General features: G+C 44.9%; 1 protein-coding gene across 1 annotated transcript in view; it reads right to left on the bottom strand.

The window, feature by feature from the left end:
- Positions 1–26,861, bottom strand: part of ACAD11 (acyl-CoA dehydrogenase family member 11) — a 92,803-nt gene that overhangs the window by 51,204 nt on the left and 14,738 nt on the right. Inside the window, exons 6-11 of the mRNA XM_056129670.1 lie at positions 18,000–18,141; positions 16,888–17,009; positions 14,159–14,265; positions 10,834–10,960; positions 9,003–9,080; positions 8,033–8,171 (exon numbers count right to left, since the gene is read on the bottom strand). Coding sequence (XP_055985645.1) covers positions 8,033–8,171; positions 9,003–9,080; positions 10,834–10,960; positions 14,159–14,265; positions 16,888–17,009; positions 18,000–18,141 — 715 coding nt within the window. The remainder of the gene's footprint in view (positions 1–8,032; positions 8,172–9,002; positions 9,081–10,833; positions 10,961–14,158; positions 14,266–16,887; positions 17,010–17,999; positions 18,142–26,861) is intronic.

The raw sequence follows: 26,861 nt of genomic DNA, 5'->3' as shown, positions 1-26,861 counted from the left end.
CGAGACTAAGGGAAGCGACGTCCAGGCTAACCCCGCCGGCTGCTGTCAAAGGCACTTCTCACAGGCAACAACCGACTCCTGGAGGACAACTCACATGGCCCGGCCCACTGAGACACCCACCCGGAAGTCAAGCTGCTGTTTCTCCCAGGCATCCCATGCTTTCTGATTCTGAGGAGTTTCCTTGGGCCAGGTCTACCCTCTGGTGAAATTATCCTTCATTCCTTCATTCCCAAGTAAATTTCTCTCAAGGAGCCACTGCTTAATACCTTCCTGACTGAGCTCCCGCGACAGGTAGGACTGTCCCTTGGCCTCTGGTGTTGCGCTTACTTTGTGTGCTCTAGACCATCTGGAAAAAGCGCAAAGTCACAGCTCAAGATGCAGAGCACAGTATCCCGGTGCAGGGACGCAAGTGACACGGGAGACTTGAGAGCAAGCCCCTCCCTAGGAGAACTCGCAGGACCTGACACTCTGAAGGATCCTCCAGGGAAGATGTTTTTGTGTCTGCCACAGAGCAAAGGCTCTGGGTGTCTTCCTCCAAATTTTATTCACATTAAATATCTTTTTCCTTCTTTTATTCTGGTTTTTGAGCCACATCAAACAGTACTCGGGGCTTGCTCCTGACTCTGCACTAAGGAATCCCTCTGGGCAGGTTCAGGGAACCATATGGGATGCCGGGGCTCGAACCCAGGTCAGCTGCATACAAGGCAAGTGCCCTACCTGCTGTACCATCTCTCCAGTACTATCTCTTTCATCCAATTCATTGTATATGTGTATTATTTATTTATTTATTTTCATTGAACCACTGTGAGTTACAAAGTTGTTCATGATTGGGTGTCAGTCATACAATGTTCCAACACCTGTCCCTTCACCAGTGTACATTTCCCACCACCAATGTCCCTGGGTTCCCTCTCGCCACCCCCCATATCCCACCCTGACTCTACAGCAGATACTTTTCTTCTTTCTCTCCCTCCCCCCTCCCCCTTTTAGGCATTTCCCATCAAATTTCTAAATATACCATCTAAAAGATGTTTTTTCCCTTGAGTATCAATGACTCGAAGATTTCAAAGAAGTTTTCAATATCGCAACAACTTTAAGGATAGACACGAAAATGCCTACAGACATTGAGTTAAGCCAAAATTAGTATGTTTGTACTCTGTTCAGACATTCAACAGAGCCAACGTTACATTAAAAACATACAGGATTGGGGCCGGAGCGATAGCACAGAGGGTAGGGTGTTTGCCTTGCACGCGGCCGACCCGGATTCGATCCCCTGCATACCATATGGTCCCCTGAGCACCACCAGGAGAGGTTCCTGAGTGCAGAGCCAGGACTGACCCCTGAGCATTGCTGGGTGTGACTCAAAAAGGCAAAAAAAAAAAAAATTACAGGATTTCAAGGAGATTAACATAAGCTTAGAATTCTATTGGATAAAATGAGTCCTAAGTTATAATTAATAAAACTCTTTGTATTTGTTTGTTTAAAATTCACTGTTTCTTATGGTTCAAATGAGGTTAAATAATGAGTAATGTTTTTCTGAAAGTTAACAGTTTGCTCTGAGAGTCTGAGGCTAGGGAGGAAAGCCCAGATAAATTACTTAGACAAAAATATTTTCCAGAGGACAGGGAGATAACTCAATGGGGCTGAGCGCATGCTCTGAATGCAGGAGGCCCGGGTTCTATCCTTGGCACATCCAGATCCCCCGAGCACTGTCAGAAGAGAGCCTCAGGTGCCAAGAGGGAGAAGCCCTTGGGCATAGGCAGGGGTGGCCGCCAAACCCAACCCCGAACAAAAATGTTTCTATTTAAAACTGGAATTGGGGGGTGGAGAGACAGCACAGTGGGCAGGGTGCTTGCCTTGAGTGGGGCCACCTGGGTTCAAGCCTCAAGCCCTGCCCAGAGTGACCCCCGAGACCGGAGCCTTTACTGTGGTGACGGCTGTCATTCCTGCACTCTGTCACCCGTGCAGACTTGCTTCCAAAGTGGTATGACTTGGAGCCCCCCGACAGAAAGCACATGGGGTGATCATTTTTCTTAAGCTAATTTAGTTCTCTAAAGGCAAAGAGCAAGAAGGGAAATAAGACCTCGACATGCACAGCAGCAAGGAATAAATAACACCTAAGTTCTTCCAGATGTTCTTATGTGCATGGACGGGTGCAGAAGGAGGAGAGGTGGGGGGGGGGTTCAGGTCCAAGGCATGTGCCCTACCACTGAGCTGGATCTCTGGCCCCAACTTTTTTTTTTTAAGGGACAGATCCCTGAGAACAGAATCAGGAGTAAGCCTTCAACACTGACGATGTGGCCCCAAAATAAAACACAAAAGAGGGGCTGGAGCAATAGCACAGTGGGTAGGGCATTTGCCTTGCACTCATCTGACCGGGTTCGATTCTCAGCATCCCATATGGTCCCCTGAGCACCGCCAGGGGTAGTTCCTGAGTGCAGAGCCAGGAGTGATCCCTGTGCATCGGCCAGGTATGACCCAAAAAGCAAAAAATAAACAAACAAATAAATAAATAAAACACAGAAGAACTGGGCCAGGGAAATAGCATAGCAGGTTTATCCTGGTACTGCATATGGTCCCCTCCACACTGCTAGGTATGGCCCAAAACAGTGAGGTAAAGGGAGGGGAGGGGGGGGAGTAAAGAGGAAGGGAGGAAGGAGGGGAGGAGGGAAAAGAAAAAAAATGTTCAGAACAGGGTTTGCAGGTCTATCCCTTTTTCTCTATTTGACCTGGGAATACAGTTTTCACATTGGATCCGAGGTTTTACTCTAGTTTCAAAATTTCAGAAGTTTTCCAATGACACCAAATAGTGGGAATGACTTCGTTGGTCAGGTGAGTGCATTTTCTTGGTTCAAAATTTGGTCAGCCTATGGGGCTGGAGCGACAGCACAGAGGGTAGGGCGTTTGCCTTACACGCATCCAACCTGGATTTTATTCCAAGCATCCCATGTGGTCCCCTGAGCACCGCCAGGAGTAATTCCTGAGTGCAGAGCCAGGAGGAACCTTTGGCATCGCCGAGTGTGACCCAAAAACAACAACAAAAAAAAATGGTCAGCTTCTCTCCTCGGGCACCGAGACGTGAGGAGCTGAGCAGAAACACGGCGTTTGCTCTGGGTGCAGGCTTGTAGCTGGGGCGTGGGGCATGGGGTGTGGGGCGTGGGGCCATTCCACAGCAGAGACGGCAGCCGATGCCGTGCCAGGCCCCTGCAGCCTCCTGAGTGTGAAAGATGAATTCTACCATGGTCACATAAATCATTCCCCAAAGAGTTAAGAATGTTTATGGGGAAGACAACAAGTCTTCCCATTTACTCTTCAGTAACTCATACGATATTGTACACTGAAAGAGCAGAGATAGGAATTTCATTCTCGTCGATTTTGGAGGCCTCCCGAGCACAGCTCAGTGGCCCTGGAGTTCCTCTCCACGATTCCCAGACCACTGGCCGTGTGCCTAACACAGGGCCTGAGTCTATGGTACTGTGCAGGCCCTGCAGTGCCCGGGATCAGCTGGGCAACCATGGCAGTGCTCGGGACCACCTAGGGCCACACCCAGCAGTGCTCTGGGACAGTTGGGTGGCAGAGAGTGAAATGGGTGAGCCAGGTCAGCAAGGTGTGTACTTTAACCCTTGTATCATCTCTCTACTGCACCCTCTGCCCAATAGCCATTTTTATTTTAAAGGTATCACTGGAAAATTTGAAAACAATTTTTTTTTTATGTAGGAGTACTGATATTTATTCAGCCACTGATTAGCTGATTGAATTGTGCATGAACTCCACCCTACTATTTTTTTTTTCATTTTTTATCAACAACCACAACCACCCTGTTATTCGTCGATTGCCTCGAGCAGACCCCAGTAATATCTCCTTCGTCCTAGCCCTGAGATTTTTTTAAAAAGTGCCATATTCAAGGCTCTTTCAGAGTTAGGAGAATGAGACCCTTCATTGTTATTGGTATTTGGCATATTGGGTACGCCACGGGGAGTTTGCCAGACCCTGCCGTGTGGGCAGGCTACATTCGGTAGCCTGCCAGTTTGTCCAAGTAGGAATGAGATGATAAGATGCCACGCGCCCGCGCGCTTCCGCGAGCTGGGTTTTATAGCCTCTGAGTCTTGGCCGTTGATGGGATTACATGGCGCCAGGGGGCCAGTTGGTGGGTGTGAGCCCCGCCTACTGGAATTTGGAGGATCTGGGTGGAGGATGCTCAGCCCCGATCCGAGTAGGCGTGGAGATCTCAGCCCCGGGACCCGCGTGTCTTGTTCCTCTGCCGGTACCTTCGTGTGTGCGGAGAGTGGTCTCAGCATGGTGGTGGCTGGTTCTGGAGGTCTTCGGCTGCTGGAGCCCTGGTCGGGGCAGGGAGGAAAATTCAACCCACTCCCCTCCAAGGGGCCCCGGCGAGGACAGCCAGGCGCAGGAGCAGGAGACTCTGTGCTGTTCTCTTTCATTTTTTATAATTTTATTTATTGAATCACCGTGAGAGCAGTTACAAAGCTTTCAGGTCTAAGTCTCGGTCATACAATGAAACACCCATACCTTCACAGTGCCCATTCTCCACCCCCAACAACCCCAGTATAGCCCCATCCCACACCCTCCCCCTACCTGTGGGGCAGATGATTTCCACATTAGTCTCTCTCTACTTTGATCATATTCAATAGTTTGACACCAGACCCACCATTATTATTTGAGATTTTACCCCAACACTCAGATCTGCTGAAAAGGCAACAGTAGACAATTTGTTTTCTATTGCTGGTTATGAATAACATGATGTCGTGTGGCTGCAGTAGTGGCTGTGTGATTTTGAAATTCCAAAATTTTAACACTTAAATCTGGAGGGATTTCTGCCAAAACCTGCTGGGTTCTGAGATTTGCTCCCGAGTCTCTGGGATCATGAAAACAGGTTTTTAATGGGAAAAAGGTCCGTGTGTGTGTGTGTGTGTGTGTGTGTGTGTGTGTGTGTGTGTGTTGGTCATACCCAGTGGTGCTCAGGGCTTCTTCCTGGCTCTGTGCTCAAGTATCATTCGTGGTGGAGCTTGGGGGTCCATATGTGGTGAACAGAATACCAGGTGAACAGCATGCAAGGTAAGGGGTTTCCCCGCTGTACGACCTCTCGAGCCCTTAAGCATTATCTTTCATTTTATGACCCATTCATAGGAGCTGAACGCGACTTAATAAACTATCTCTAAAAACTAGACTAGATCAAAATAGCATAAATAAGACTGGACTCAATGGGAGAAAAGTGAATGCACTGTTTCCCTTACTAGTCATAATAGTTACTACTAGTAGTTTTTTTTATTATTAATACAGATAAACTCATGTAACTTTATCTATTTTGTTTGTTTGTTTGTTTTTGGGTCACACCTGGTAATGCTCAGGAGTTACTCCTGGCTCTGCACTCAGAAGTTACTCCTGGAGGTGCTCAGGGGACCATATGGGATGCGGAGGATCGAATCCAGGTCAGCCGCATGCAAGGCAGATGCCCTACCCGCTGTACTATTGCTCAGGGCCCCATTTAACTTTATTTATTCTACCTTCTGGTAACTTATTTTTCCTTTTTCCTTATGTGTATTGAGATCATGCAGTTTCCCATATTATTGTTTTATACTTGCAGAACCAGAGAGCCCATAATCCTCCCATACTGCCCCCTTGTTCCTTCTCCCCCACAGGAAGTTTCTTTTAAGACAGGGCGGAATTGAATCTTTTCTTACTCAAGGAGAAAAGAAACATCACATAATAAGAGGGAGGACAGGACTGGCCACTCCCAGTCCCAGTGTGGGAAGTTTAGGGGTAAAGGAAATCATCGTTACCGTAGATCCAACTTCCCCAACACTGGTGCTCTTGGTAAACAGCTGGAGGAGAAACTTTCCCAAGGACACAGGGATACACCACAGCTCTGGACACAGATGCTCATCACTTTCTCTCTGCTTCACCTCTGTCCCAGATTTTCTCCTCCTAGTAGTAACTTTTTCCATTTCTATTAAGTTGACCTAGCAGCCTACTGCTCTGTCCCTAAATACAGCAACCAAATCCCAGTATCTAAGAGTACATGAAAAATGAAGTCTATGAATCTCTCTAAACATCCGACAGTCTAAGTCCAGTATGGAACCACTTAGCCACACGACCATATTGACTTTTTCTATCAAAGATCCAGCATCTTCAGCTGGTAGGAAAAATAAAGTCATGAAATTTGCCTTTAAATGGATGGACATGGAGAGTATCATGCTGAGTGAAATGAGTTAGAAGGAGAGGGACAGAAACAGAATGACTGCATTCATTTGTGATATACAAAAATAATGTATAGTAGAAGATTGATATTCATGGCCAGGGAAAACAGGGGTTCGAAGGATTCATCAATGGTTGGAACTAACCACAAGTGTGTGTGGAGTGAAGGGTGTGTGTGTGTGGAGTGAAGATAGAAAAGAGACCAGTATGACGATAATAGTTGAGAATGATCACGCCGGACAAGATCCGAGGGTTAAAAGTAGGTACAGGGATATTCTTGATAAGCTTTCAGTATCAATATTGCAAACCACAATGCTCAAAAGAGGAGAGAGAGAAAGAGAAAGAGAGAGAGAGAAGAAAAGTGCTTGCCACCTCTATGGAGGCAGGCAGGGGTAGAGGGGTGGAGGGTTATAGGAGAGAAACTGGGGACATTGGTGCTGGGAAATGTACACTGGTGGGAGGATGGGTGTTGGAACACTGCATGACTGAAATCCAATCATGAACAGCTTTGTAAGGTCTACCTCACAGTGACCCAATAAAAAATGTTTTGAAAAATAACTGTAGCACCGTAGCACTGTCTTCCCGTTGTTCATCGGTTTGCTCAAGCGGACCCTATAACTTTTCCATTGTGAGATTTGTTGTTACTGTGTTTGGCATATTGAATACATCACGGGGAGCTTGCCAGGCTTTGCTGTGCTGGTGAGATACTCTACCAAAAAATAACAAATTTTAAAAACTACAGCATCTTGCCTTTAGCAGTTTCGACCAACATGACCTCTTCTGGGAAGGAGTTGGCGCCAGGATACCAGATCATACAATAGCACACAAGACACCACTGATGTGTCTTCAGTCTGGGATGTCGTGTCCAGCATTCTATGGTCTATGCTAGTCCTCAATGGGCAGCCTCAGAACCACTGAGAGTAACTTAAAAAGACTAAGACAGGACTGGAGAGATAGTACAGGGGGTAAGGCGCTTGCCTTGCAGACTGTCAACCCTGGTTTGAAATCTGGCACCACATACAGTCTCCCAAGCACCACCAGGGGTCACCCCTAAGTACTGCCAGGTGTGGCCCCCAAACAAACACCAATCAGCAATGGGGTAGGGGAGAGACATCTGAGCCGGACTGCATGCTTTGCACAGAGAAGGTTGGGTTCCAGCCGGACACTATGGTCCCCTAAGCATAGTGGGGAGTAACCTCTGACACCAAACCTGGAGTAGCCTCAGCATCACCAAGGGTCTCTAAACCCCACCCCCAAAAGAAACCAAAAATGAGAGAAATAAAAGAAATCACAGAATTTACTTATTTGTCATTCTTTCTTCTTCTACTAGAGAGCTTTGTATATTTTATTTCTTAATAATCCCAAAACCTAATGCTTGGGACACAATAGAGAACCAATTGGTGAATAGGTAAATCAAAAGACAATCAATCTAACTAAAAAAAAAATGGCACTCTGCTTATTACAGTCGGTCATAGAAATCCCCAATACTCCATCAGGAAACTGCTATCTTATATTACCATCCCGTTTTGTGCAAGTTCACAAATGCTCTGCTTTGATGGCCAAGGAGGGTGCCCTACAGCAGGTGGTTCTTAGGGTCTACTCTCAGCTCTGTGCTCTGGAGGAAACCAGGGTGGCTGCACATTAAATGCCTTAACCTCTGTTCTCTCTCCCCAATCCAAGTCACAGAAATAGTGCAATTATAGACACAGTTATAACTCAGTTACTCTGTTTGGAAAAACTTCCTCTCATTAAAAAAAAGAGAGAGAAAATGTAAACATTGCTGAAATTATCACAGAAAGTTGGTTTTTAAATTGCATCATACCTGGTGCTTGGCAGTTAAAGACCTCTGGAGCGAAAAAGCATTTTCCGGTTTCTTCAGCGATCAAAGCATAGTCCACCTGACTGAGTCCACTGACAGCTGGCAAGAACAGGTTCCAGAGGCCCTCAGCTTTGGCCATTTCCTGTGGATGTGGAGAATAGGCCAGAGGTGATCGTTAATCGTGACCTCACATCCTTTTTAATAGCTACACACATATGAAGTTATTTATTTCCCTGGGCCTGAGAGTATTCATGACAAGGAGTCACGACTTCATTATAAACCAACAGTTTCTTGTCAAAGGCATGACTTTTCTCCAGCTTTCCTTACACTTGGCTGAAAACCAGAATTTTCTTATTTGATTACTTCTAGTCGAAGTATAGCTATTATGCAATCTTCCCATGTTTGCATGCAATTATGCCAATGACCCTATTTTGAGCAATGCAGCATACAATGTGGGTGATCGTTAAGGTTTTGGAAACATGAAATGAGAACGGAGTCCCTGTAGAGCAGACTGACTCTCACATAGAGACATGGGGGATCTGGTAATGTTGATAAATGCATTTGTCCCTTGAGCAGCCACAGGGGCTACCTCCATCCCAGGCCATGTATAAAAACGCACTGACTCATTTGTTCTTTTGCTTTGTTTTGGGGTCACACCCAGTGCTGCTCGGGGGTTACTCCTGGTTCCTGCACTCAGTAATCACTCCTGGTGGTGCTCAGCGGACCATGTCAGATATCAGAGATCAAATCTGGGTCAGCCACATACAAGGCCAATGCCCTCCCTGCGGTAACATTGCTCTGCCCCCTGTATTGACTCGTTGGTATACTACATGTTCTGTCGTTCATTTTCTTATTATAGATTCACTAAGATGACACAACTATGCTCTACAGAGAGAACAAGATCAACAACAAAGATGCCAAAAACGGCTCACAGAGATATTTTTAATTCTAAACATTTTCTTATGTTTCTTACCTTAAGTTTATCAATCACAAAATGGGGTCTCCACTTGTCCACTGAATTTTCATTTTTAGCATAGAATTCAATTACCTCCTTGAAGTAATAGAAGTGGGGAAAAAAGTTCATTAGCTAAACTTAATACAAAATAAATAGTGCTGTAAATTGCCAGTACCTAAAGTAAGCATATTTTAGAGGAAGTCTTTTGAGCTGCTACAGATCAAGAATTTTCTTTATAAAGCGAGACAGAAGTATAAAAAAATCATAGACATTGGCTGCTGATGAAATTAAGCAGCCTCAATATTAGATCATTGATGTCTAGAATCTTTGGCAGGGGTGGGGTGGCGTGGGGTGGGGTAGAGGGTTTGGGTCACATCCAGTTGTGCTCAGAGACTATTTCTAGCTTTGTACTCAGGGATCACTCCTGGCAGAGCTTGGAGGCACATATGCCATCCCAGAGATCAAACTGCTATCAGCCACACATAAGACAAGTGCCTTCCCAGCCATACTATCTTTCCTACCCTCAATGTCTAGAATCATTTTCATTTTATTATTATTATTATTATTATTATTATTATTATTTTGCCTTTTGGATCACACCAGGCGATGCACAGGGGTTACTCCTGGCCCTCAGGAATCACTCCTGGCCGTGTTCAGAGGACCATATGGGATGCTGGGAATTGAACCCAGGTCAGCTGCGTGCAAGGCAAATGCCCTACCCACTGTGCTATCACTCCAGCCCCAATGTCTAGAATTTTATACAAAGATTGGAGCACTGCATTTAGCAAGAGGGCCCAATAAAGGGCCACAGAAACCTGTCCAGGGTAGAACAACTAAACACGCCAGGTCAATGCTAATGATAATTTCCTTAGTAATTAGTAATGTACAGCTGTGCAGGAACAAAAGTCTGACGGTGGAGTTTTGCGGGAGCCCTGGGATGGGTGAGCGGTGGATGCGCTGGGACCCTTGACTTTTAAAATTCATAAAGCCTTTTCTTGTAGGGTCAAAGAGATAACAGGGATAAGGTACATTCAGCTGATCCAGGTTCAATTCCTGGAACCACATCCGGTCCCCTAAGCACCGCCAGGAATGATCCCTGAGCACAGAGCCAGGAGCAAGCCCTGAGTACAATCAGGGATGACCCCAAAACAAAATTTAAAAAATCCTTTTTTAAGGGAAGCTTCGCTCATAAGACTTGCACATTCTTTGCATGCAGGAAGTCCATGTTCTATCCCCGCACTGTACGGTCCCAGGGAACCCCCCTTCTTCCCCCTTCGCCAGCACTGCCAGGTGTCGCCCTACACAACAAATACTCAGAATGAGTCATGGAAAATCAAGAGGAGGAAAGTTCAAACGGTGAAAGAAGTTTTTGAAAAAGTTTAACCGAAGTCTCATATGAAGAAAGAGGAAATACTAGAAAAAGAATGCTCTTGGAGCTTCTAAGAAGTCAGAGAGATACCATCCTCAAACTCAGAAAAGGGGCTGGAGTGATAGCACAGCGGGTAGGGCATTTGCCTTGCACTCGGGAGACCCAGGTTCGATTCCCAGCATCCCATATGGTCCCCTGAGCATCGCCAGGAGTAATTCCTGAGTGCAAAGTCAGGAGTAAGCCGAGTGTGACCCAAAATGCCAAAAAAAAAAAAAGTGCCGTGAAGTTGGTGTGAGAGTTGGGGGAATTGGGGGGGGGGGGGTTGGGGGCAGAGGGAAAACTGTCCCATATTGAACCAGAGTTCTGTCTTTTCTTTTTGCTTGTTTGTTTTTGTATTTGGGGGAGCCACAGACAGAATGTGCTCAGGATCTATCCCCGGGGTGACAGGGGAATCAGCAGCGGTGCCTGCACAGTCCTTACCTGCTCAGCTGGGAGGATATGCTGTGTCATGAAGTGCTTCACCCGACCAAGAACTTCCTGGCCTGCCCTGCTCTGCCCGAAGAGCTGCCCGGCCGGGTCGGGTGGGGTCAGGGCAGTACTGAAAGTTCTTCACAAAAAAAATAAATAAATAAAATAATAACCCAGATGTTCACAGTCATCATTGCAGATTTTTGAATAAAATATAATTTTTTAAAATTGAATCACTGTGAGATACAGTTACAAAGCTTTTGTGATCAGCTTTCGGTCATGCAACAACGTTCCAGCACCCATCCCTCCACTAGTGTACATTTCCAACACCAATATCCCCCCCCCCATCCTTCCTGTCACTCCAGCCTGCCTCTATGACAGGTGCTTTTCCTCTCTCTCTCTCTCTCTCTCTCTCTCTCTCTCTCTCTCTCTCTCTCTCTCTCTCTCTCTCTCTCTCCTTTTGGGCATTATGGTTTGCAATACAGATACTGAGAGGCCATCACGTATGATTCTTTACCCACTTTCAGCACACATCTCCCATCCAGAGCAATCCCTTCCAACCATCATTGTCACAATAATATAGATTTTTGAAATAGAATGTCTTATAATGAATATATTCGCCCAGCTTCCCAAATATCCCTCATCAGGAGTAACATATTGTGAAGATTTTCTACCTTAGATGCATATATTTATATAGGGAATGAAAGGACAATCATTTTATTTTAAATATTAAACTTGAAGGCCTGAATCATTATTAGAGAAAAACACTATTAAGGAGAGCCTGTCAGGCATGATCTCAATCAATGGTGGTTTTCAGTCTTCACTGAAGTAGCTTGTTAGAATCTGAAAAATGGTAGGGAGGATACTAGCTCAGCGGATTAAAACACATGCTTTCATTCAAGAGGCCCAGCTTTGGTCTATAGCATGGTCCAGTCTCCCAAACACTGGGAAACCCTGAGCACAGAGCCAGGGATAAGCTCCCCTAAAGAACAATTTTAAAAACTGGCAGCAAAAAAAATTGAATACAAAAAAAAATTGAATACAAATTTAGCAACTTTTTAGTATAAGCCTCACAAATACCAGTGCTAGATGTTTTTATGAACAAAGCCTCTAAAGATCACTTTGGGGTCCTTGGACGTAGTTCAATGACAGAGCACATCCCTCATCTGTAAGAGGCCCCGGGTTCGAACATAAAGTAACAAAATAGGAGACTAATATCCAAGAATAATTGAGATAAGTACCAGGAGGTTCACTCCATGGCTTGGAAGCCAGCCACACATGCTAAGGGAAAAGGCAGCTCAGATAGAGAAGGGAGCACCAAGTAAAGGGTGTTGGGAGGATCCTCCCAGGATGGGAGATGCATGCTGAAAGTAGACTATAGACCAAACATGATGGCCACTCAATGCCTCTTTTGCAAACCACAGCACCCAAAAGGAGAGAGAGAGAACAAAAGGGAATGCCCTGCCACAGAGGCAGGGGGAATAGGGGTGATGGGGAGTGGGAGAGATACTGGGATCAGTGGTGGTGTTAAATGGGCACTGGTGGAGGGATGGGTACTCGATCATGGTATAATCGAAACCCATGCACAAGAATTTGTAAGTCTACAACTGTACCTTATGGTGTTTCACTAATAAAAATTTTTAAAAAAAGAGGCCCCGGGTTCAACTGTAACCCTACACACACACACTCATACATGTACACACAGATACACATACTCACATATGCACACACATGCACACACATAGCACAGTTTGCTAAGAAGGATCATTATGAAGAGCAATTTTAGCCTGTTGGGGGGATCACTGGGGTCCATGTAAAAAATTGGATGGTACGCATTATGCCCTGTCCTCTCATGGGAGAGGCAGAATTTCCAGACAGAGCCTCTTGCACAAATCAGTCAACAGGTTATGACTTAGCTGGGAATGTGCTGGGCAGAGTGCCACAGAGAGGGGTGGGGATTTCAAAGACGCATGTGGAAAGTTTGGGTACAGTTTCATAAAATGTGGCAGCGTCTGGGACTGCCCTGCACGCAGCCAACCCAGGTTTGACCCCCCAGTACCTCATGTGGTCTCTCAGACCTCGCCAAGAGTGATCCCGGAGTACAGAGGCAGAAGCCCTGGGTACCACCAGGTATGGCCCAAAACCGAAACCAAAACAGTTTATACATTCCAGGCATGCTGGCGATGTGGACCAAGTGGTTGAACACACTTTGCATGCGTCAGGCCCCAGAACCCATCCCTGGGATGGCCTCCCCCGACACCCACCACCTCCACCAAGGTTAGCCTGGGGTCCCCAAGCACTGCCAGCTGGGAGTCACTAGCCTGAACACAGCAAGGAGTTCCCCCACCCAAAAGAAGTTAATAATTCATGTTGGGGAGGAAAAAAAGAAATCATGAATTTAGGAATAGGGCACTTTCTTTATATTTGAGGTGCATTTATTATTTTCAGGCCTTTCAAAGATGCCCAAAACCATCACACACAAGAACCCATGACGAGACCAGTGACTGAAAATTCCAGGTCCCAAGGGGTCAGGGACAGGCTGCTCCTTCTCATCTCCCCGCCTGTTTGGGGTCCTGGCTGTCACGCCCACGAACTGCCTCCAGGTGCCATTTTAAGTGCATTAATGGCCATGATCTAGAGACTCACAAATGAATCTTGGAACTGATTAGCTCGCTGCAGAGATGTCTCTGGACTCCAATTATTTAAAATTTTAGAATTCCAGGAGCATGCGGCCACTTTCTCGTGCTATTCATAACTGTCACTATCACTGTCCTCCCGTTGTTCATCGATTTGCTCGAGCGGGCCCAGTAACATTGTGAGACTTGTTACTGTGTTTGGCATATCAAATACGTCACAGGTAGCTTGCCAGGCTTTGCCGTATGGGCAAGATACTCTCAGTAGCTTGCCGGGCTCTCTGAGAGGGGCAGAGGAATCGAACGCGGGTCAGCTGTGTCGGCCACGTGCAAGGCAAACACCCTACCCATTGTGCTATCGCTCCAGCCTATTCATAACAAGCAATACAAAATAAATGATCTAGCATCTGCCTGTGGCAGGCAGGCTTGAGTGGTGGTGGGAAAATTCAAAGTAATGGTGGTGGGAAGGCATAATGGTGGTGGGATTGGTGTTGAAATAGTCAATGTAATCAATTATGGTAAATAAAAATTCATTAAAATAAAATTCAAACATTAAAAAAAATGAACCCATGAAAGGACTATGATTGGCAGCAGCAATCTGGATAAGTAATAAAACCAACTTGCGCCCCATCTGCCAAGTTGATAACTTCTCCAGACCAAATCTAGGCTCTGCTGGAGTAGGGTGAGCACTCCGTTCTGCTTACCTTCTTGAGAGCTGCAAACCGGTTTCTGCCAGAGGTTGCACAATACTGGCAAACAGAAAGCTGTTCTCGGATGCATTATTTCCCAGAAGATATCGACTATACACGCCCTAGAGATTCATGAATTCAGAGGAGTGACCATCAGTGGAAACCGTTTTGCAAGTATCCCGTCAGTCTTTCCTTTTTCCCAGCTCTCTGGGTCTCTAAGCTCATGCAGTACTTACATTCAGAAAGCAGCAGATCTGCAACACCGTCAGGAAAGGGTTATCAGAGACAGGCACCATGCTGGGGGTCTGCACCCAAGAAGCACACCCCGGCCTGAGTAGGAGGGGGCTTACAGCCGGAAGCAGGGCCAAGGCACAGACTTTGCACACAGGACTCCCAGGTGCTACCCTGTGAGTGACCTCACCCCCAGCATAGTGCCAGGAATAACCTAAGAAGTAAAAATCACTATATAAAGGATGAAGCAGGGGAATGGATTGAGCTTCGTTTGTCTTTAGTTTGAAGACTTTGGGCTGGTGAGTAAGAGTTTTTTGTTTGTTCGTTTTTGGGTTTTTTTTTGGGGGGGGGGAGTCACACCTGGTGATGCTTAGGGGTTACTCCTGGCTCATGCACTCAGGAATCTCTCCTGGTGGTGCTCGGGGGTACCATATGGGATGCTGAGAATTGAAGCCAGGTCGGCCGCATGCAAGGCAAACGCCGTAGCCACTGTGTTATCGCTCCAGCCCCCTGGTGAGTGTTTGTAGACTGTGGAGTGGGTCTTTTCTAGCAAACAGTAGAGGGTCTTTCCTGAACATCCATGAGGAAAGAGCAGGGTCTCACTGATCAGCATCAGCAATGAGGAGAAAGCTCTGAGCAAGCCTTCTCTGTGGCTACCCCTCAGGAGCAAAGAGGATGCCGCTTGGGAACAGGATGAAATGGATCTGACTCAAAACAGGTCCCACAGCACCTGGACAGATATCAGATGACTCTTTCCCATTTACCTTCAGGGGGAAGTGACTGTATCATCTCCTCATCAGACTCTTTTATTAGCAGAACTGCAGCAGAATCAAATCCTACTTGCAAATGAACCAGATAAATGGGGCTGGAGCGATTGTACAGCGGGTAGGGCTTTTGCCTTGCATGCGGCCGACCCAAATTTGATCCCCGGCATGCCATATGGTCCCCCAAGCACCACCAGGAATAATTCCTGAGTGCAGAACCAGGACTGACCCCTGAGCATCACCAGGTGTGACCCAAAAAGACTAAAAAAAAAAAGAACCAGATACCAAACTGGCATTTGATATCACCCTCCTCCTGAATTAGCAGAGGGAGGGGAATTTTGTTTGAACCTTTAATTAAGGTGAAACTCTCTCTCCATGCTTTGTGTTTCTAACATAACATACTTTTCTTTCTCCCACTACCTCCAACTGATTTTTATTATTTACAATGTAATTATTGATGCAATAAAAACACTCCAATAGTCTTTCCATCATTTCCAATTTCGTATTTCTAGTTAGAACAAAATGTGTATGGCTATCACACTGTAGTTTATGGTATACATAATCATTTTAATCATAACACATACCAAGCCTTGGGGCTAGAGATAACACAGGTGGTAAAGATACTCTTGGCAACGTTTTCTGGTGTTTAGCAGTTTGGTATTCTCTGTCCTGAGGTAATTTTGCTTTTCATAGTGACAAATGCCAGGCATAGGTAAGACATAAATCCAGAATTTGTAGAATAAGAATTTGTCAAGAGAAAAGGTTGTGCAGCAAAACGTGCTTTCACTGATTTGCTCTTCTGCTTTGGTTGTGTGGTGCTGGGGATAGGGTCACTGGCACCCATCAAAGTGCTCTACCATGGAGGCACAATTGAGTCTATGCTTTCACTTTCCAAAAAAAATTTAATTCTTATAAAATTGTTCACAGAGATTTATTACATTTAAGATTCCAGCACCAATCCCACCGCCGTTAAACCTTCCCACCACCATTCTTTCCTATTTTCCCAACTAACACCCAAACCTGCCCCAGTAGCAGACCCTGAGTGATTTCTTTTATATTGCTTATTTATGGTTAATTCAATAAAAAGTGATCAAAACAGATTTCCTTTAAAAAAATAGTATGTGAAGATTGTTGTATCTCACCCTAGAACCATTAAAGGAGAAAGAGCCATTAAAGGATGAAGGGAGAAAAACATAATGACGAAAGAACAGAGCAGCCTGGAGAGAAAGTACAGGAGTGAGGCACTTGCATGCATGCTGCTGACCTCAGCTCGATCCTTGGCACTATATATAGTGTCCTGAACACACCTGGGAGTGGTCCTTGAGCCCAGAGCTAGGAGTAAGTCCTGAGTATTAATAGGGATGAGCCAAATCGGCACCACCAGGCCCCTCCCACCCACCCACCCACCACCACCATGACCACCACCACACACACACTAAGGTATATAAGATTTCCTGATGACCAAAGGAAGAGTTGGAATCTTTTAGTGATGTCTGCTTAAGATTACAAAACATTTGTTAACTAGGGCTGAGATGTAGCTCAGAGGTAAAGTCTTGCATTGTGAGTGTAAGGCTCTGGGTTCGATCCTTAGCACTATCCCCTGAGCACCACAGGGGTGTGGCACCAAAGCAATGATGAACTCACATATTAGAAACAATTATCTGTGAGACCCAGCATCACGCACATGCGTGCGCGCGCGCACGCACACACACACACACACACACACACACACACACACACACCACTTACCTGTGCTATTCCAGCCATTTTAAAATATGAAAGGGCAAGAAAGAAATTCCAGTTAGGAAGAACAGAATCAATTCCCCTGCCGTGGCAATATATTGAAATCAGTTCTTCCAGTGATGGCACCCCTAAAATTCAAAAGCACATAAGCTTCAAAAAAAGTCAGAGTGAATACTTTTAAAAAACATAATATTGCACATGTATATAAAACTGGAATATCATAATTATTAAACCACATAATGAAGTATGTTCTAACTACTATTTTAAAAAATTATATACAATGGATAATTTTTATTATAAATTGCCAGAAATAGAATGCTATACAGCGGGTAGGGCGTTTGCCTTGCAAGCGGCCAACATGTCCGACCCGAGTTCGATTCCTCCGCCCCTCTCAGAGAGCCCAGCAAGCTACTGAGACTATCTCGCCCGCAGGGCAAAGCCTGGCAAGCTCCCCGTGACGTACTCTATATGCCAAACACAGTAACAAGTGTCACAATGGAGACATTACTGGGCCCGCTTGAGCAAATTGATGAACAACAGGAGGACAGTGCTACAGTGCTACAGATTCAGAAAAAATATAACAAGCCATAAAATTATTTAAGCCATTTCAAGAAACAAAATCAGTTTAAAACTAGTATATAATATTTCTTAAGAGGGATGAAGGGTGAAAGAGTCATTTTGTTTTTATTTTATTTAATTTGTGAATCTCATCTGGCAATACTCTAGGGGCCATTCCTGGCTGTGCTAAGGGGACCAGGTCAGTGCCAGGGATCAAACCTGACCAAGTCATCTGCACGCAAAACCTACGCATGCAGTATGCCTTTGCACACACTATCTATGCATGAACTATTCCTTTGCTCTCCAACCCCATAGTCCTGTGTTTTTAATTATAAGAAATATCTAAGATAATTTTTTCTTTTTTTTTCTTTTTTTTTTTTAGTTTTTGGCCTCAAGCAGAGATGTTCAGGGCTTACTCCTGGTGGTGCTTAGGGGACCATATGGGATGCCAGAGATCAAACCTGGGTCAGCTGCATGCAAGGCAAGTAAGTGCCCTATCCACTCCATACCCACAAAATAACTGTATTAATAGAATTTCAGGCAACATCATACTTTCATACCTATGTTTTCTCGCAGATGAGAACTTTGATTTATCAGCGGAACTGTCCTTGGCCAAAAGTAGAACAGGGAGAGATGAGCTAAGTCTGACAAAGGATGACCAAGGGTTGAAAGTTCCCAATCCAGTACAGCTATCACTCGAGACTAGAATTAAAAACAGAGGTTTTATCACATTCAATCCACAACCACTGAAATAAGGAGATATATACAAAATCCAAATTGACATCAAAGGCAAAGCTGTAGCCTCTTCTCATGGTAATGAACACAGGATCTCATTTATCAGGTAACCAGTTAGTCCTGTGTTCACATCCATCCAGGTCCTCTTTGTTCCACTCCTGACAGTCAGTTCACCTGCATTCAACTTTCAACGGCCTTAATATCTCCACTGAAGAAGGAAGATGCCACTCAACTGAAAGTAGCTATGTTAAAGAAGAAATTTGGGAAAGCTACCCAAAGGGTGAACATGAGTCAGGAAAGAGGCAAGACTTTGCTAAGATTGCACCACACCCTAGATGGAAAAACCCAGCAGAGACATAGCCCAGACCCAGAACCTGGTTTCATGAATTTATAGTGTTATAAAAATATGGCCCAAGATCAGGATCAAAGACTATACAGAGTCAAAACGTATAGAGAAGATTCTGGAATCATAAAAAGAATCAAAGGTGGGGAAATTTTATAACTGTGATATCACTTGCATTTACCTGTACTCAAACATTTGTGAACTCAACTCGATAATGAAAGAGGGGGATTTTTGAAACGACTGTTCGTGCCTGTGTAGACCAGCCAAGATAGTCAGATGTAATGATAAGAGGGCATAAACTCTGAAGGAAGAGCTATCAAATTTGCAATATCTCAGGGAAGACACAAAGAAATAGGAAACTCAGCCGGTAGAGAGGGCTGGGACAGAGACAAGGGGGTTGATTTCTGAGCGTTGCAGTTGGCCATTTCTGGTGAAAATGAGCAATAATGCAAGGAAGAGCGCTGGGTGAGCATGGAGGGCCTGCGTTCACAGCCTGTGTATATTTTAAATGCCAAGAGTATTTTTTAAATGCCGACATAATAGGTTGAAAGCTCCCAGACACTATGCATTTTCTAGCTATAAGATTAAAATGTGCTGTGGTTTTAGCAACAAAGTGATTGGGGGGATTAAAAATAAAAAGCTAGGGACTGGTTCAACAGTGCAGTGGGGAGGGCATTTGCCTTGCACACCACCCAGGTTCAATCCCCAGCACCATGCATGGTCTCCTGAGCACTACCAAGTGTCATCCCTGAGCACAGAGCCAAGAGTAAGCCCTGAGCACTACTGGATGTGGCCCAAAATTTTAAAAAACTTTTTAAAATAAAATTCTATTAAAGAGACAGATTGTGGGGCTGAAGTGATAGCACAATAGGTAGGGCATTTGTCTTGCACACGGCCGACTGAGGTTCAATTCCCAGCATCCCATATGGTACCCTGAGCGTCACCAGGAATGATTCCTGAGTGCAGAGTCAGGAGTGACCCCTGAGCATCACCAGGTATGACCCAAAAAGCCAAACAAAAAAAAAAGAAGAAGAGAAATGGTTACAAAGTTAACCATGACTCTTTCAAAAAAAAAAAAGATACAGGTTGTGTTTTATCTTTTTCTAATTAAATATATTAGCAAATATATTAGCTTTTCAAGTTGGAATGACATTATGCACATTGAATTCCGTATTTTTAAAATTTTTCCCTACTAGTTGGGTAAGGCTTATATTTGAACAGCTGTTCTATCACCTGCATGTACCCATAGTCAAACATTTATGAACTCAACTCGATAATAAAAGAAGGGGATTTTTGAAACAACTGTTCAGGCCTATGTGAACCAGCCAAATCAGATACAATCCTAAGAGGGCATAATAAACTCTGAAGGAAGAGCCATCAGATTTGCTGCATCTCAGGGGAGACACAAAGAAATAGGAAATATAGCCGGTAGAGAGGGCTGGGTCAGGGACAAGGGGATTTATGAGAACTTCTCTGAAAACCTGATTTCTCTTACACCTTGCTGTGCAAATGCTGGACTGCTGGAATACTCGCTCATAAAGCTTCACCCTTCGCATAGAAAGAACTGGGGAAAAACTCAGGACCGTCAAATTGAGTAATTGATGCTTTTGCATTCCCAAGCCCTGGAGTAGTCCTATATAGGCTAACCCACACGTTTCTTCAGTGCTTTAGTCTTTTTAAGCCTTCCTATCTTCTGCCCTCCCTTCCTCCCTCCCTCCCTTCCTTCTTTCCTTCCTATCTTCCTTCTTTTTGATTTTTGGGTGACACTTGGCTATTCTTAGGGTTTACTCCTCGCTCGGCACTCAGAGGTCACTCCTGATGGGGCTCAGGGGACTATATGTCCTGCTAGGGATTGAACCCTGTTTGCCTATATGCAAGAAAGTCACCTTATATGCCATACTATCTCTCCAGCCCCTATAGTGATTTTTCTTAATTGCTATGTTTTCTATTTATTTAATAATTTTCCGGATACCTTAAATATCCTTAAATATCCAACCCACACGGCAGAGCCTGGCAAGCTATCCGTGATCTATGCCAAATAGACCAAATTGATATGCCAAATCCAGTAATAAATGGATCTCATTCCCCTAGCCCTGATTATGCAGAGTCGAGAAGGATATGGAAGGAGAAGCTGATAAAACACCAAGGCAGACATGGGCTGCCAAAACGCAGAAAAACAAAAATGATTGTCTGTACTTTTAATGCTCGTACGCTGGCATCTGCTGCATCCATTGAAGACCTTATGGTACAAGCACGAAAGATCAAGTACGACATCATTGGTCTGACCGAAACGAGAAGACATCAATCCCATCATGCTGTTTTCGACACTGGAGAAGAACTGTTCCTTGGAACATGTGATAAAAGAGGCGTCGGTGGTGTCGGTATCCTTGTCAACACAAACTTAGTCACAAGCATTGATTCATTTGAATGCCTAACAACCCGAATCGGACGATTACACTTGAATAAATGTGGCTCACTACCGGCAGTTTCTATCTTTGTTGTCTACGCACCAACATCCAGTTATGGTGAAAAAGAAACTGAGAAATTCTACATGGAGCTGGAGAAATTCTATAAAGAAGATCACACCTTCTACAAGATCATTGTTGGTGATTTTAATGCCAAGATAGGACCAAGAAGATCAGTCGATGAACTCCACATCGGAACCCATGGCCTGGAATGGAACGAACAAGGTGACAGACTGTCTGAGTTCATCATGTCAACCAAAACCTTCCATGGTAACTCACAATTCCAAAAGGCTGAATCTAAACGTTGGACATGGGAGTCTCCCGATGGACGGTTCCACAATGAAATAGACCACATCATATTCAATCGGCGGTTTTGCCTAACCGATGTTGCTGTTGTCCCAAAATTCCAAACGGGATCAGACCACCGTCTTCTTCGTGCAAAATTCTACCTCACAGAACGAGGAGAAAAGAATGCAAGGTTTAAGAAGAAGACTCCCAGAACAACCACCAACTGGGAACTCTTTGGCTCTGTTGCAGCAACATGGGAAGATGCCGTCATTGACAACATTGATGAGGAATATGATCGAATGATTCAGCACCTCCATGATTGTGCAAGGAATGCCAAGAGAGAGATTACCACAAAAAACCGTCTTTCTTCGAACACTCTTGAACTTATTCGCCAACGTGGCGTGGCACGTGCCTCAGGCAACCACAAGCAAACGTCCGAACTGGCAAAACAGTGCAGAAAAGCCATCAAGGATGACCTCAAAAACAGGAGAGCAGCAGTACTGGTAGATGCAGCAGAAGCTGGGAAAAACATTCGTAATGCCCGCCTGTCCTTCACCAACTACAAAACCAAGATGACTGCCCTCCGACATCATGATGGATCTATCACATCTTCCAGAAGGGCAATGGAGAAGATTATTCATGAATTCTACTCAGATCTCTTTAATAGCCACATCCACTTGCCCACATACCACATACCACATGATGGATATGTCGTTCCCAATGTTCTCCCTTCCGAAATCCAACATGCCATCTCGTCGGTAAAGAAACAAAAAGCACCTGGCCCAGACAAGATCAGACCTGAACACCTGAAGAACTTACCATCAGTACTCATCAATACATTAGCTCGACTCTTCACACGCTACCTGTCTGAATGCAAGGTTCCATCCCAGTGGAAAACCAGCAAGACTGTACTACTATACAAGAAAGGAGACATCCACGACATTGGCAACTATCGCCCAATCTGCCTATTGTCTGTCATCTACAAACTATTCACTCGAGTCATCCTGAATAGGATTAGCAGAACACTAGATGAAGGACAACCATGTGAACAAGCTGGATTCCGAAAAGGATTCAGTACCATCGACCATATCCACACAATAACCAAGCTCATTGAGGTATCTCGGGAGTTCAAGATGCCGCTCTGTCTAACGTTCATTGATTTAAAGAAGGCCTTTGATTCTGTTGAGACGGAAGCGGTCATGGAAGCCCTAGCCAATCAGGGCGTACAAACTCAATACATCAGGATCCTTCGTGAGCTCTATTGCGGATTCACTACCAAGATCTCACCATTCTACAAAGAAGTAATCATCCATATCAAGAGAGGGGTTCGGCAGGGTGATACCATTTCACCAAAACTCTTCAGTGCCACCCTCGAGAACATCATGCGACAACTAGAATGGGAAAACATGGGAGTGAAGATAGATGGTCGGCAACTACACCACCTCCGCTTTGCTGATGACATAGTTCTAATAACACCAAACATCAGCCAAGCAGCACAAATGCTTGCGGACTTTGACCGTGAGTGTGGAAAGGTTGGACTACAGCTGAATCTTACGAAGACAATGTTTATGAGAAACAGCCTTGTTCCTGACGCTCCATTCGCTCTCAACGGAACCACCATCTCCGAATGCAACAGTTATATATACTTAGGTCGAGAAATCAACATGATGAATGACCTGGCACCTGAGTTACGCAGGAGGAAGAGAGCGGCTTGGAATGCCTTCAAGAGCATTGAAGAAATAACTAAAAGGACAAAGAACCTCCAACTACGAGCACATCTCTTTGATTCCACTATTCTTCCTGCATTAACATATGCCTCAGAGACCTGGACCCTACGAAAACAGGATGAGAACACTATTCGGGTCTCTCAAAGAGGAATCGAAAGAACTATGCTTGGAATATCACGATTCACTCAAATGAGAGATAGAATCCGGAGTTCTGATCTTCGTCAACGCTCAAGAATCAGAGACGCTGTCTCATTTGCCAAGACATCAAAAATCAGATGGGCTGGACATGTAATGAGGTTTACAGACAACCGCTGGACTAGAGCCATTACTGATTGGATTCCACGAGACATCAAAAGATCACGTGGACGCCCACCTATAAGATGGTCAGACTTCTTCGTCAAGGCCCTAAATGATCGGTTTGAGGCTCTACATGTTCCTAAAACGAACAGATACCATTGGGCTACGCTAGCACGCAACCGGGATGAATGGAGACGTTACTGGCACCCGCTCGAATAAATCGATGAATAACGGGGATTAAGTGATTAAGTGATTAAGCTATGTTTTCTAATAATAGAAATAAAATGTGTTGTTATTTGGGTGGGAAGACAATAAAGTCTCAAGCACTAAACACTACAGATATACATACAGATAGATGTAGAGACATATATATGTATATATATTATATATATATATATCACTCAGAAAGCTCTTAATAGCATCCCTGAAAACCACTCTTTGAGTTTTCCTGTATCGTAGAAAATGTTTCCTTTTATACCTTCATACTTTGATGAATGGGCTGGAGAGATAGCACAGTGGGTAGAGCGTTTGCCTTACATGTGGCTGACCCAGGGTTCGAATCCTCCATCCCTCTCAGAGAGCCCAGCAAGCTACTGAGAGTATTCTGCCCGCACAGCAGAGCCTGGCAAGCTCCCCCGTGGCGAATTCGATATGCCAAAAATAGTAACAAGTCTCACAATGGAGACGTTACTGGTGCCCACTCAAGCGATCGATGAACAACGGAAGGACAGTGCTACAGTGCTACTTTGCTAAAGAACAGCGCTTGATAGACAGTCTTAGGAAAGCAGAAGAAAAATAGGGGGAGAGAATGGGAAAAGAAGAGAACTAAAATAAATACCTGCCATGTTCTCCCTGTCAATGACTTCCATTTGGATTCCTAGCAATTCCCCAATTTTTATACTGTTCCTCAGTGTATAAGGCATGCGCGGGCCTGGGGGCGAGCTCAAAGAAACAGAGCACACACTTTACACACAGGCGGTGAGTCCCTCCCCCACACCCCAGGCCCAGCCCCCTGCCTGAGTACCACCAGGCCCGGCCTCTTGCACTCTGGTTGGGAGGAAATCAAAGCGCATTTTTTAAAAAATATAATGAAATGGAAACCACACAGTGTGATTTCCTGGCTTTGAGGCTGTACTACTGTCAGGTGAGACCCATGTGGGAAACCCCTCATGCATGGGACCGTGCTACCATCCTGACACCTTCCGTGAGTCTGTAAGTCTGTGAGCTCAGTCAATGGCTGAAAATACCAGGTCACCACAATGAGTTTGAGAATTTGCTCAAAGTGAATAAAAATGAAGCATAAACACATGAGGCAGAAATAGTGATGAACTAAAATCAATTCTTTCCACTATCAGTTCACTCGGAAACATGTAATTGGGTTGGGAAGGCAGCTCAGCAGTAGAACACATTTAATTTTTTTTTTTTTGGCTTTTTGGATCATACCCAGTGGTACTCAGGGGTTACTCCTGGCTCTGCACTCAGGAATTACTCCTGAAGTGCTTGAGGGAACATATGGGATGTTGGGAATCAAACCTAGTTTGATTGTGTGCAAGGCAAATGCCCTACAGGCTGTACTATCGCTCTGGCCTAGAACACATTTCTTTTATTGTTTTTGCTTTGGGGATCACACACGGCAGTTCTCAGGGTTGACTCCTGGTGCTTTGCACTCAGGAATCACTCTGGGTGGGGCTCAGGGGTCCATATGTGGTACCAGGATGAAACCTTGGTTGGCTACAAGCAAGGCAAGCGCCCTGCCCGCTGCCCTATCTCTCCAGCTCTAGAACACATTTCTATCACTTGCTACATTAATGAATAAGAGGTATGTGCTTTAAAGGAAGTTATAGTCTAAGTGCTCACGTATTATTATCTATTAAAGCAATGATCTATTATTATCTATCAAGGCAATGACCTATTTTTTTCTTTTTTTTTTTTTGGAGGTCACACCTGGGCATTGCACAGGGATTACTCCTGGCTCTGCACTCAGGAATCACTCCTGGCGGTGCTTGGGGGACCATATGGGATGCTGTGAATCAAACCTGGGTCAGCTGAGTGCAAGGCAAACGCCCTACCCGCTGTGCTATCACTCCAGCCCCCAAGGCAGTGATCTATTAAAGAGATGCTCAAGGCAAAAATGAAAGTCTTCATTCTGATTCTCTTGGAAAAATAAAAAAAATAAAAAAGCTCTTCAATCATTGCCTTAGGAATATACTAAGAATATGTGTTGTGTGTATCTGGATAGTCCTAATCCAGAGACTTATTTTGCAATTTGTGGAGTGCCATGATGGAAAAAGGCACAATACTTCTAGTTCCCTATTTACCTATTTGATAATTCAAACTAGGCAGAAAAAGAACCCGAAAAAAACTATAACTGACAGTAAATCCTAACACTTCATGCCAAGGAGAGAGATCAAAGGGCTGGAAGTACATGTTCTGCGTTCTGCAGGCCCATGTTCCATCCTACGAGTGCTCACATATCCCATGAAGAGTGACACCTGAGTACCACTGGGCTTCGCTCAGAATTCAAGTGAAATGTCCCAAATTCAGTGAATACATTCTAATATTTATAGCTCTTAATGCCCTTGCACACTGGGTTTCTCTTTTTTTGACGGCTGCTGTAAGATGAAGTATGGTTTGTACACTTGTATACTTGGGCTCTCTGTTATTACCTGAGGAGTTTTTATTTTCTTTTTTTTTTCTTTTCGGGTCACACCCCACGATGCTCAGGGGTTACTCCTGGCTCATGCACTCAGGAATTGCTCCTGGCAGTGCTCAGGGGACCATATGGGATGCTGGGAATCGAACCTGTGTCGGCCATGTTGGCAAACGCCCTACCCGCTGTGCTATCGCTCCAGCCCGAGTTTTTATTTTCATCTGAACTCTGAACCTATTCTTTCAGAGAACATAGCACTGTATAGCACTGTCCTCCCGTTGTTCATTGATTTGTTCAAGCGGGCACCAGTAATGTCTCCATTGTGAGACTTGTTACTGTGTTTGGTATATCGAATACGTCACGGGTAGCTTGCCAGGCTTTGCCATGCTGGCTCAATACTCTTGGTAGCTTGCTGGGCTCTCCGAGAGGGGTGGAGGAATCAGAGAACATAATAGGTAATAAATAAATACATACAAAATGACTTGTTCTCTGTCAAGTATTTTACTTTATTAGAAATTATCTTTAAGGGGCCGAAGCAGGTTGGGCATTTGCCTGGCATGTGGCTGACCCGAGTTCGATCCTCAGCATCCCATAGGGTCCCCTGAATACTGCCAGGAGTAATTCCTGAATGCAGAGCCAGGAATAACCCATGAGTATTGACCCGAAAAATAAAATAAATAAACGAACAAACTTCAAGGGCTGGAGAGATCGCTCAGGAGGTGTTTGCCTTAGATAGCGCTGACCCAGGTTCGATCCCTGGCACTCCATATGGTCCTCTGAACTCCCTGACTGGAGTGATCCCTAAGCCACACCCTGGAGTTCTCAGAGCTATTCCTGGCTCAGTGCTCTGGAGTGACTCCTAACAGTGCTCAGTAAACCACACAAGGTGCCAAGGATCAAACCAGGATTGGCTGTAC

Source organism: Sorex fumeus, unplaced genomic scaffold (genome assembly GCF_029834395.1).
Source record: "Sorex fumeus unplaced genomic scaffold, SorFum_2.1 ptg000072l, whole genome shotgun sequence".
NCBI lineage: Eukaryota > Metazoa > Chordata > Mammalia > Eulipotyphla > Soricidae > Sorex > Sorex fumeus.
The sequence above is the reverse complement of the archived record's forward strand: the minus strand, read 5'-3'. Positions and strand labels throughout refer to the sequence as shown.